Source organism: Danio rerio, chromosome 2, assembly GCF_049306965.1.
Source record: "Danio rerio strain Tuebingen ecotype United States chromosome 2, GRCz12tu, whole genome shotgun sequence".
NCBI classification, from domain to species: domain Eukaryota; kingdom Metazoa; phylum Chordata; class Actinopteri; order Cypriniformes; family Danionidae; genus Danio; species Danio rerio.
In genome coordinates, this window is record NC_133177.1 from 49500186 (window position 1) to 49513424 (window position 13239).

General features: G+C 38.2%; 1 protein-coding gene across 3 annotated transcripts in view; it reads left to right on the forward strand.

The window, feature by feature from the left end:
• The window catches only part of ephb1 (EPH receptor B1), a 550777-nt gene that overhangs the window by 74112 nt on the left and 463426 nt on the right, over positions 1–13239 (forward strand). Inside the window, exon 1 of one of the 3 annotated variants that reach the window (XM_017352258.4) lies at positions 8841–9097. The exons of the other annotated variants lie outside the window; for them this stretch is intronic. Within the exon in view, the coding sequence (XP_017207747.1) occupies positions 9028–9097 (70 nt within the window). The 5' untranslated portion in view covers positions 8841–9027. Of the gene's footprint in view, positions 1–8840; positions 9098–13239 lie in introns of those variants that run through there. 3 annotated transcript variants of the gene reach the window in all.

A 13239-nucleotide genomic window follows, 5' to 3' on the forward strand; every position in this document is an offset into this window, starting at 1 on the left:
CCCGATGGCTGCGGTGGATGCTCTTTGAGTGTTATCAGGTGCAGGACGGCCAATGCCAAATCAGTCTGATGGGATGCAGATGAGGAGATGAGCTGGAAAAGAGCGAGGCAGGTGGAACGGCCTCTTTATTGATAACTGCAGAAGCGGATAGTCTGATGTCAGTCCCTTTGGGAGGTTTCTTTGTCTGCGCCATCTGTTTCAGCACACCTTCGAGAGACACTGGACACTGAACAGAGGAGAGAGAGCGCACAGCTGTGTAGATTACATGTAGATTGGATACTTGATTCATTCCATTCTGAATGGTCTGTAGAATGTACTGACAGACATTGTAGGAAACAGTAGATTTGGGGTGAGGGGGATTACTCATGGTCACCAACTATACATTTACTGTATGTGATCAAAGATGCAGTCAAAATTACTATTTCAAATAAAAACAACTGTGTTCCTTTTGAATATTTTGAATATAAATCATTTTTTTATTTAAAAAAGTAGTTTATTCCAGCGATTTTAAAACTTTTCAACATTATTATACTTCCGTCTTTTGTGTTATGTGACCTTCAAAAATATTTTAATATACCCGTATAGCCTGTGTTGAGAGCAGCAGAATTGCATTTTGTGGACCCATTCATCCTCCCGTTTTGTTTTCATTCTTTCCATCCATCCAATCATACACCCATTCATCCTCCTGTTGTGTTCATTCTGTTCAATCCTTTCATTAGTTTTTCCATCCAATCATACATGGATTCATCCTCCCGTTGTGTTCATTCTTTTCATTCATCCATCAAATCATACACCCATTCATCCTCCCATTATATGTTCATTCCTTTCATCCATTCATTCATCCATCCATCCATCCATCCATCCATCCATCCAATCATACACCCATTCATCCCCCCTTTGTGTTCATTCTTTCCCTCCATCCATCCAATCCAACACCTATTCATCCACCCGTTGTGTTCATTCTTTTCATCCATCCATCCCAATCATACACCCATTCCTTATGTTCATTTTTTCATTCTTCTTTCCATCTATCCATCCATCCACTTATCCATTCATCCATTTATCCATCCATTCAATTATATACCCATTCATCACCTCGTTATGTGTTCATTCTTTCCATCTGTCAATCCATCCATCACAATCATACACCCATTCATCCTCCTGTTGTGTTTATTCCTTTTATTCTTCTTTCCATCCACCCATCCATCCATTCAATTATACACTCATTCATCCCCCTGTTATGTGTTCATTCTTTCCATCCGTCTATCCATTCATCCAACCATGCATCTATTCATCCTCTCGTTATGTGTTCATACTTTTCATCTATTCATTTATCCATCCATCCATCTCAATCATACACCCATTCATCCTCCTGTTGTGTTCATTCTTTTCTTCTTTCCATCCATCCATCCATCCAATCATTCACCCATTCATCCTCCTGTTGTGTTCATTCTTTTCTTCTTTCCATCCATCCATCCATCCATCCATCCATCCATCCATCCATCCATCCAATCATTCACCCATTCATCCTCCTGTTGTGTTCATTCTTTTCTTCTTTCCATCCATCCATCCATCCATCCATCCATCCAATCATTCACCCATTCATCCTCCTGTTAAGTTCATTCGTTTCATTCTTCTTTCCATCCATCCATCCAATCATACACCTATTTATTCTCTCGTTATGTGTTTATTCTTTTTATCCATGCATCCATCCCAGTCATACAGTCATTCATCCACCTGTTGTGTTCATTATTTTCATGCTTCTTTTCTACCATCCATCCAGCCATCCATGATCCCATTCTGTTCATTCTTTTCATTCTTCTTTCCATCCATCGATTCCATCCATCCAATCATACACTTTCATGCTTCCATTGTTCATTCTTTTCATCCATCCATCCATCCATCCATCCATCCAGTCATCCATCTATCCAGTCATACACCCATTCATCCTCCCGTTATGTGTTCATTCTTTCCATCCATCCATCCATCCATCCATCCATCCATCCATCCATCCATCCATTATGTGTTCATCCTTTCCATCCATCCATCCATCCATTATGTGTTCATTCTTTTCATCCATCCATACACCTATTCATCCATCCAATCCAGTCCAATGTGTTCATTCATCTATCCATTCAACCATCCATTCATAAGTAAATATATATTTTTAGGTTTGGAATTAGTCATTGGTGAGAAAATAATTACAGAATTTTCATTTTGGGTAAACTATCACTTTAATTGTCACACTGTTAATAAGATGAATAAGTTCATAAATATGTAAGTAAATAAATAAATGTAATTCAGGATGAGGGGATACAGTTGGCTTCTCTATAATACTTGCTCTGCTTCGTACTTTAACTTTGACAAATGTAGCAAGTCAGTGCAGTGTTTTATGCATATGCATGAGGATACGACTATTTGCATATGCGCATACTATACTTTAACTATGCACTTCCAGCACAGTATGAGCAGTATGCCACAAACAAAACCTAAGTAAATAAATGTACAAATAAATATGCTGGAACCGAGGGCAGAGTAGACACCGTGACGTGTGCTGTTTGCAGAAATATGATTATAAAATGTCCCTGACTTTGCAGGGCAATTAGAGTCCAATTTGAATGCAAATGTCTTCCTCCTGCCCTTATGAAGATAATGACGGCTTCAGCATGCACATTCAATCCTCAGAACAACTCTGCTGGCACTGGGAAGAGGGTGTGCACACCCGGCTCAGTGTGTGTGTGTGTCTGTAGTATAGTCTGTGTTGTGCAACTGTGCGTGTAGTTTAAATTCCTTACATTGTGGGGACCAAGTGTCCTCACAAGTATAGCGATACCAGTACGTTTTGTCCTTCTGGGGACATTTTTTGATCTCCATGAGGAAAAAAGCCCACAAGTCACACAGATTGAAGTATTTTGAAAATGTAAAACTGTAGATTGTTTCGTTTGAGAGTCAGGTTTAGGGGTAAGGCTGGAGAATAGCAAATAGAATGTGGAGTCTTTGCAGTATCAATCATTACGTCCACTCACACACCCGCTCACACACTTGCTTTCACAGACTCACTCCCACAAAACACACACACACATACACGTAAGAGACGGTGTGTACGTGAGTGAATTGTGTGTGAGTGAGTGTGTATTGTTACATGTGTGAGTATGTGTGTGTGTGTGTGTGTATCTGCAGTGCATGTTTGTTTGTGTATGAGTGCTTTTGTCTGTGTGTTGTGCATGTGTGGATGTTTGTGTGTGTGTGTGAGTGCGTGTGTGAGAGTTTGAGTGTGTGTGGCCACTTGTTTGTGTGTGTGTGTATGTGTAAAAGTGAGTGTGTGTGTGTGTGTTTGTTTGTGTCTCTGTGTGTATGCGTGTTTGTGTGTGAGAGCTTGTGTGTGTGTAAATGTTTGTGAAAGTGGAGGTTAGAGTGAATGTGTATGAGTATGTCAGTGAGTGCAAGGATGTGTGTGAGTTTTTTAGTAGGTGTGTTAGAGCGTGTGTGTGCTGTGAGTGAGTTGTGTGTGTCTGCATTTGTGTGTGTGAGCATGTGTGTGAGAGATAGTGAGTGATGTTTGTATGTATGTATGCTGCGTTTGTGTATGTTTACCTGTTTGTGTGTCTGAGTGCGTGAGTGAGTGTCTGTGTTTGTGTGCACATTTTATACGTGTGTGTGTGTGTGTGTGTAAATGTGTAGGCGCGTGTGTAAGTAAGTGAGTGTGTGAGTGTGTAAGAGCACTTGTGTGAGTAAAACGTGTGTGTGTGTGTGTGTGTGTGTGTGTGTGTAAATGTGTAGGCGCGTGTGTAAGTAAGTGAGTGTGTGAGTGTGTAAGAGCACTTGTGTGAGTAAGACATGTGTATGTGTGTGTGTGTGAGAGTGAGTGAGAGTGTGTTCACGTGTCTTTTGTATGCGTTTGTGTGCGTTTTGTGTGTGTTTGCGTGCATATGTGTTTACGTGTTTTTGTGTGTGTGTGTGTGTGTGAGTGAGTGAATGAATGAATAAGTGATTGTGTGTGAGTGTGCGTGTTTGTTTGTGTCTCTGTGCGAATGCATGAGTGTGCACGTGTGTGTGTGTGTGTATGAGTGAGTGAGTGTGTGTGTCTATGAGCGAGTGTTTTTGTGTAATAGCGTGTGTGTGAGTGAGTTGTGTGTGTGTCTGTTTGTTTTGTGTGTGAGAGAGTAAATATTTGTCCGTGTGTGTGAGAACATGTGAGTGAGTGTTTTTGTACTGTATGTGTGTACACGTGCTTGTTTGTATATGTATGAGAGTGAATATGTGTGTGTGTAAGTGTGTACCTGACAGGTTGGTTTAGTTCTCATCTGGCTCATGGTCTCGTAAATGTGGATGTGGAGAACAGCGGTTCCTCAGCAGTAGCCCGCAGCACACAGCCTGCTCAGACTCATTTCCATCCTCTGCTTATTAAGCTCTGTGTGCTAATGAAGAGAGAGCAGATCCACACAGATACTTTCCACAGTCTTAATTAAGCATACAGAAACCATGCACGCTCTGTTAGAACAATCAACTTAAAGTAGACGGTGACCTGTTAGACAGCATAACATATGAGTTGGCTTTAGCTTTGGTTTTTCACCCTCAAGTGTTTCCAAACCTTTGAGTTTTTTTTTTTGTCCTGCTGAACACAAAAGCAGATATTTTGAAGCATGTTGTATTCGTGTATCCATTGACAGTCATTCATACATTCAATCATTTTCCTTCAGCTTAGTCCCTTTATTAATCATGGGTTGCCACAGCAGAATGAACCGCCAACTCATTCAGCATATGTTTTATGCAGTAGATGCCCTTTCGGCCGCAACCTAGTACTGGGAAACATCCGTACACTCACATTCACACACATACACTATGGCCAATTTTGTTTATTCAATTCACCTTTCAAGAGTTCAAACTTAGATATTGCTTGATATTAATAGCAGGTTTGGTATGCTGTCCCTGGAGAGAACCCTGAGCTCAAAGATAATTGAGTCCAGGGCTCAAGCCTGGTCGATTGAGCATGTAAGGGGAGTACGAGATCAGGTAGTTCTCGGGCTCCCCGTGGTAAAGGAAGAAAGGGGGAGAAGGGGTGGATGGGGGGTTTCTTCGGGAAACGAAGATAAGGGAGTAATTTTTTGCTAGGCTACTTATCGGGAGTTTGAATTAATCTGATTGGCTAACTAATGATTGTAGATGACAGACCAGCTGCGGTTAATTATATCACGTGCTCCTCCTAAAATGAGTTTGCGAAACTTTACATAGCGCATGTCCTTGTACTGTGGGGGAAACCGGAGCACCCAGAGGAAACCCACACCAACACAGGGAGAACATGCAAACTCCACACAGAAATGCCAACTGGCCTAGCTGAGGCTCGAACCAGCAACTTTCTTGGTGTGAGGCATCAGTGCTAACTACTGAGCCACTTTGCCGCCTCCATTGACATTCATTCATTCATTTTCTTTTCGTTTTAGTGCCTTTATTAATCAGGAGTCACCACAGTGGAATGAATCGCCAACTTATCCAGCATATGGTTTACAAAGTGGATATCCTTCCAGCTGCAACCTAGCACTAGGAAACATCCATACACTCTCACATTCACTACGGCCAATTCAGCTTATTCAATTCACATATGATGCATGTCTTTGCACTGTTGGTGTAACCGGAGCTTCCGGAGGAAACCCATGCCAACACAGGGAGAACATGCAGACTCCACACAGAAACGCCAACTGGTCCAGCCGAGGCTCGAACCAGTGACCTTCATGCTGTGAGGCGACACCTACAGCGCCACTGCATGGCCAATTTATGATCATTATTGTTAATAATATTATTATTATTTGACATATTTTTGCTTCAAAGTATTCTTTACGCTTATTGAGGCTTAAAGAGTATGGGAGGAAATGTTCACCTGTAGCTTGTCCCATTAGGTGCATCAACCGTGTGGTGTCTCTCTCTTTCTCTTTCTCTCTCTCTCTCTCTCTCTCTCTCTCTCAATCGTCCGGCCACTTTCACTTTGTGCATTACTTCAGTGGTAATTGCTGTCTACCTTTGGGCTGGAGTCTTTGCAGGATGATGAAAGGTATTGCGTTTTATGTCAAGTCCACTACTTCCGTTGCTTTCAAATCATTTACAACTACAACCTGCCCAGATGATTAGAGAGACGAGACGCTGTTTGATTAATGCTTCCTGGCAGACCTGTTGCAAGAGGAATCCGGTCCATGTCATTTTTATAAAGTTTCACGTCAAACGCTTATTCTAAAACAATCAGTCATCATAAGAGCAGAGACGAAAACCAGGGCCAAAATCTGACTGCAGACAAATAGCTGTCACCTCTTTAGACCTGAAATACTGTAGAATATGCCAGCCAGAGACACTTGCTTTATTGCTCTAACTGTAGAAATGAAGGATACCTATACAGACGATTATACACTCACCGGCCACTTTATTAGGTACACCTGTCCAACTGCTTGTTAACGCAAATTTCTAACCAGCCAATCACACGGCAGCAACTCAATTCATTTAGGCATGTAGACGTGGTCAAGAGCGTCTGTTGCTGTTCAAGTCGAGCATTAGAATGGAGAATAAAGGTGATTTAAGTGACTCAAAACATGCATGGTTGTTGGTGCCAGATGGGCTGGTCAGGGTTTTTTAGAAACTGCTGATCTACTGGGATTTTCATGCACAACCATATCTTGCTTTTACAGACATTTATTCATTTATTTACTAATTTTTTTTTCAGCTTTGTCCCTGGTTCATCAGGGGTCACCACTGTGGAAAAAAGGTGATAATTTTATATTAATAATAACATACAAATATAATTTATTATATATTATAAAGGAGTTAAAGTAATGTGTACTTTATTAATTCATTTGTTAATGTCCTAAACCACAGATTCGGAATTTATATTAATGTCACCTATTTAATTCTAAAGAGTCAAGAGTTTTTGTAGTTTTAAGGTATACATTTGTTGGTATAAACAAGTTTTAAATTTACTGGGTTGCAGCTGGAAGGGCATCTGCTGCGTAAAACATATGTCAGAATAGTTGGCGGTTCGTTCCATTGTGGTGACCCATGATAAATAAGGGACTAAGCGGAAGAAAAATTTATGAATAACTGAATGAATGAATGAATGAATGAATGAATGAATGTTTCAAGGTATAGTCTACCTTTCTTCAACCTTTGATAAAAAGGGTCTAAGCCAGAGAAAAATAAATGAATGAATGTTTTAAATTATGGTCTACTTTTTTAGACCTTTGATAAATAAGGGACTAAACCAAAGAAAAACGAATGAATGAATGAATGAATGAATGAATGAATGAATGTTTTACATTATGGTCTACCATTTTTGACCTCTGATAAATGAGGGACTAAGCTGAAGGAAAATGAATGAATGAATGAATGTTTTAAATTTTAGTCTACTTTTTTAGACCTTTGATAAATAAGGAACTAAACCAAAGAAAAATGAATGAATGAATGTTTGCCATTATAATCTATCATTTTTCGTACTAAATAAGGAACTAAACCGAAGAACAATGAATGAATGAATGAATGAATGAATGCATGAATGATGGAATGAATTAATGTTTGAAATTATGGTCTACCATTTTTCGACCTCTAATACATAAGGGACTTAGGCAAAGGAAAATAAATGAATGAATCTTTTAAATTATAATCTACCTTTTTTCAACCATTGATAAAAAGGGACTAAGCTGAAGGAAAATGAATGAATGAATGAACGAACGAATGAATGAATGAACGAACGAACGAATGAATGTTTTAAATTAAAGTCTTCATTTTTTTTCGACCTTTGATAAACAGGACTAATTATAGTCTACCTTTTTTCGACATCTGATGAATAAGGGACTAAGTTGAAGTAAAATGAATGAAAATGAATGAATGAATGAACTAATTAATGTGTTAAATTATAGTCTACCTTTTTTCGACCTCTGATAAATAAGAGACTAAGCTGAATGACTGATTGAATGAACAAATGAATAGATGAATTAATGTTTTAAATTATAGTCTACATTTTTCTACCACTGACAAATAAGAGACTAAGCTGAATAAACAACTAAATGGATGTATGAATGAATGAATGAATGTTTTTAATTATAGTCTACCTTTTTTCTACCTCTGATAAATAAGAGACTAAGCTGAATGACTGATTGAATGAACAAATGAATAGATGAATTAATGTTTTAAATTATAGTCTACATTTTTCTACCAATGACAAATAAGAGACTAAGCTGAATAAACAACTAAATGGATGTATGAATGAATAAATGAATGAATGTTTTAAATTAGTCTAATTATTATCGACCTCTGATAAATAAGGGACCAAGCCGAAGAAAAATGAATAAATACATGAATGTTTTAAATTATAGTCTACCTTTTTTCTTTAATAAATAAAGGACTAAGCCGAAGGAAAATGAATGAATGAATGAAATAATGTTTTAAGTCTACTTTTTTCCCTTTCACATTTTGGCTTTGTGTTGCTTTTTAGCTTAGCTAAAAATATGTTGCAGCGACCTGTGTTATATAATACTCAAATATGGATTCAGAAGCATCTAATACATCCCCTGCCATTTGAGTGGGACCGAAGATCAACAAACATTTGATAAAAAGCACCTGAAAAAAGCTTTTCCATCGAGTCCAGTTCAGTTTTTGTCCATCTGAGGTCGCTATTTCCCTTCCAACCAAGCACGAATTTCACCCTCACAGAGGAGCACTGAAAAGTTTTTGTTTTGAATAACAATGCATGCTGTAAGGAGAGACCGTCTGTGATTGGTAGGCGGTTTTCGGTTTGCGGTCTCTGATTGGTCGGTAGGTTTTAAAGGGGGTTTCGGGGGGGTCTGCTTCTCCCGAGCTCTCTCATCTGTGCGCTCGGCGGCCGTGGCAGCATCCTCTCACTCACTCACTCTGTACTACTGCCTGCGATGTGACTCCACGCCGCGCGCTTTGCTGGAATAATCACCCCGCGGGACTGACAACTGACGGATTTTACGCGCACGCCACGCCGTCCGGTTTTCCAAAATCAACGGGACACCGCGGCTGCGGCCAATGCCTTTTACCATGACTGTGGGATTAATAACGATTTTGTCCGCTGTTACAGCCGTTTACGCGATGGAAGGTAAATATGTGGATGTTTATGTCTCTTTTATGACGCGCTCCGTGGAGTGTGTAACGCGCGCTGCGAGCTGCAGGTTTGACAGGTAAATGTCTCGTATAGCCCTGGAATTTATTCACGAGGACTTAAGTTGAGTATGGAAAATATTTTCCTCTTTGGGCATCCAGTGGAGTTGTGGAGGAGTTTCTGTGGTGGTTACACAGACGCGGGATATGGTCGTGAATGAATGAGAGGATTTAATCAGTTTGGATTACTTAAAACCATACTGGATTTAACATGGTAACTGTGGTTGAGATTGTGGATATATTGAGATATGTCAATCTTAAGCTGGTATGTATGTGTGAAGCTGGCATGTTGCTGGTTCAAGATGGTCCTCTAGCTTGGATTCAGCTCATAATAACCACCTAACCATCTTGGACTGGCTAATGTCCAGCTAGGACCAGCTTGCACATCTAAAGCTGGCAAGACCGGTTTGTTTCTGGTTGAATATGGGCAACCAGCTGCATAATAACAGCATTTATGTGTTGGTAAAGGATGTTTACTAAGGATGGGCTGTGGAGTATGAACTGAATAACGTAAGAAATGCCACTTTCATTCGTCTTACTGCTATATTTAATGACTATATAGAAATAGCTGGTGCTGTTATTTGGTTAGGTATGATTTTTACAGTAAAAATGAACTGCATTGACTTTAAATGCAGTTATTAAAGCACATATGTAATCACTTGTTCAGGCTCACTGCGAACATGATTACTCCACAGACATTATTATTCTGCCATTTACTTTTTAATTACAATGTCAACAAAAAAAAAATCAGTTTGACTAATGAAAACTGACAGCCAGAGTTACCATTCATTTTCATTAAATCTTGCTTTAATACACAGAGAATAATAACTATTATTCGTAATTTACAGAAGGTACACAAAGCAGGTGAAGAGTATTAAATAATAACTAAATATTAAATTTTAAATCCTATTTAATTGACAAACCCATATCGGATGAGTAATAACCTGTACTGTTCACAAGCCATTTACAGAGCCCGGTATGGTGCTTTATTCAGGTCACGTCGGTGGATGATTTATTCTGAAAAATCAAACAGAAAACTAGCGAGAATGAGAGAGATGGGGAGAGAAAAAAAAAATCTCCTTCCTTGTCTGGCATTTGACAGATGGTGGTTGACTGGTTGTTGCAGCCACGCCAGAAATCAGACGTTCAGTTCGGCATGCTGTTTGCGTATGAGTGTGTGTGGGGGGAGAGAGATTGGTCTCCAGATCAGTAATGAACACACAGCCAACATGAAGGGATTCTCTATTTGTTTCCATCTCAGCTTGCCTGTCCAATTCCATCCATCACACACCCTGTTTGCCTTTGTCTTTCTATCTAAACACTCGTACAGGTATTGCGCGAGTCTGCTTAGAGTTCACACGCTGTTTAATTTCAACCCTCGGTGACTCCCTTTGCATGTATCATTTTCTTTTTTTTTGCATCATAAACTGAAACGTTTCAACTTTCAAGCTCAGGTAATCCACACCAAATGTTGTCTGTGCAAGCTCTAATGTGTCTGATTTATCTCTCAGCCATTCAGAACAGACAAAAGCGTTGCTCAAATTAGTTTTTTCTTCTCCCCACGTTCATGTTGAAGTGTGTCTGAAGGCGGCAGATGGAAGGAATGGGGTTAGTGATCCCTTCTTTTTGTGGCTAATTGAAAGGCAATTGGCCTTTGTGGTATAAAGTGTGTTTGCCTTGGAAGATTTTGGTGTGCATTAGCCTCTCTTTGAGCCTATATCAGTGGGATCAGATTATGACTGCTAATTGCTAAACCAGCCCGTTGACCACAAATAATGTGTCAAAGCCATGTGGGCTCGGAGAACACAAGAGAGCGGATGAAATAAGTGGGGGAGGGAGACAAAATGCAAAAAAAAAAAAAAATGTGTGTGTAGGGAGATGAGGGTCTGGGGGGACCATCTGGGAACGGGAAGTGGAGTGACTCTGCTTTGACACGTTTCCATGCGTCAGTGAACACAGTTCTGCAGCAGTGCCTGATGATACTATAAATCGGATCAATTATGAATACACACAAATGCTGTTATTCTTGTAAAACACTGCTACTGTGTAAATCAGCCCAAGTGAGGTGAGATGAGACCCACTTTTCCAAATCTGTGGTTTAGGAAATGAACGTTTCTTACACCGACTGGGGTGCAGGAAAGCTAGCAGAAATAACATTCAGGGGTTGAACAAATAAATACAGTTGAAGTCAGAATTATTAGCCCCCCTGTTTATTTTTTTTCCCAATTTTTGTTTAACGGAGAGGATATTTTTTCAACACATTTCTAAACATAAAAGCTTTAATAACTTCTAATGACTGATTTATTTTATCTTTGCCATGATGAAAGTAAATAATATTTTACTAGATCTTTTTCAAGACACTTCTATGCAGCTTAAAGTGACATTTAAAGGCTTAACTATGTTAATTAGGTTAACTAGGCAGATTAGGGTAATTAGGCAAGGTATAATGATGGTTTGTTATGTAGACTATCGAAAGAAATACAGCTTATATAAGGGGCTAATAATTTTGTCCTTAAAATGGTGTTTAAAAATTAAAAACTACTTTTATTCTAGCCAAAATAAAACAAATAAGACTTTCTCCAGAAGAAAAAATATTATCAGAAATACTATGAAAATGTCCTTGCTCTGTTAAACATTATTTGAGAAATATTTCCAAAAAAATAAAAAATAAATAATAAAAAATCAAAGTGGTGCTAATAATTCTGACTTCCAACTATATATATATATATATATATATATATATATATATATATATATATATATATATATATATATATATATATATATATATATATATATATATATATATATATATATATATATATATCAGTGTTTGTGTGCATATATCAACACTTGTAAATTATGACCGTGTGAGGACACAGATTGAGGTATTTAAAAAATGCAGATTGTTTCTAGTGAGGATTGGGTTTAGGGGTAGGGTTATACAGTTTATAGAATATACTGTTTTGTTTTTTTTACCTGTTAGCCAGCACCCACTTATGGAGATTTACACCTACCTAATTTAAAATAGTAACAGCTCTTGATTCCAGTGAGCTACAAACAAAAAAATAGGTATCATTAAAAAGAAGACACTTGAGCTTTACTATGGTACATAGCCAGTTTAATAATAATAAAAAATATATATATAAATTCTCAAGATCTACCTGAGCTCAACTCCTCTCTTTTGCCCTGCAAATGGGAGGGAGCCCCAGGCTCGAGGATCATATGAGCTCAGGGCTCTCTCCTGGGACAGCATGCCATTCTAGCTTTATTCTCAATCATCAGCTGTGAAGTGTGTGAACTCTTGAAAGATAGCTGTACGTATGTATTTGTGCATGCGTGTGTGTGTGTGTGTTTGTTTGGGTCACATCATCAGGTTTAACTTGGAAAAACTGATTTTATGTACATGCATATTAAATCGAAACAAATAGTCTTCTTTAATGTAAAAAAAAAACATTTTAGTAAGTATGGGTGAAATGCTGTTCCAAGCTTATATCTTAATACATAGTAACACCAGACATAACCATAACCCTACCTTATATGATTTGCTTTTATAAAAATTAAGAACTTGAATATTGTCATTATTATTATTATTATTTCTAGTTATATTTATACTATTACATAAACATGTGAAGATAATAATACATTTATTTGTCTTATTTTTTTAAATAAGGGGACAACTCAAACAACATTCCTTTTCAATGGACCTCACCAAATGCTTGGTGTTTTTAACCCTGTATCTCCTAGCATTTGTCTTTTGATGTGAAACAGAGTTATTTTTGCATTTCATTATTCAATTTCTGCACCTGAATACTGCTCGAGTCTGCGGAAAACCATAAAGCTCTGTTTATTTGACCTTTTTTCGTTGCTCTATTGTAGGGCTGGGCAGTTTGGCCTAAAATCAAAATCTCAATTAATTGAACATTTGATTAAGAGTAATAAACAATTATTTCATTTACTTATTTTATTTTTAGCCCTCATACTGACAAGTTTTGTACAATAAATGTGCTCACATATTACAAGTGAGAGATTTTGAATGTAGGGTGCATTACTTGATTTTAAAATAAGTCGAGTATACAC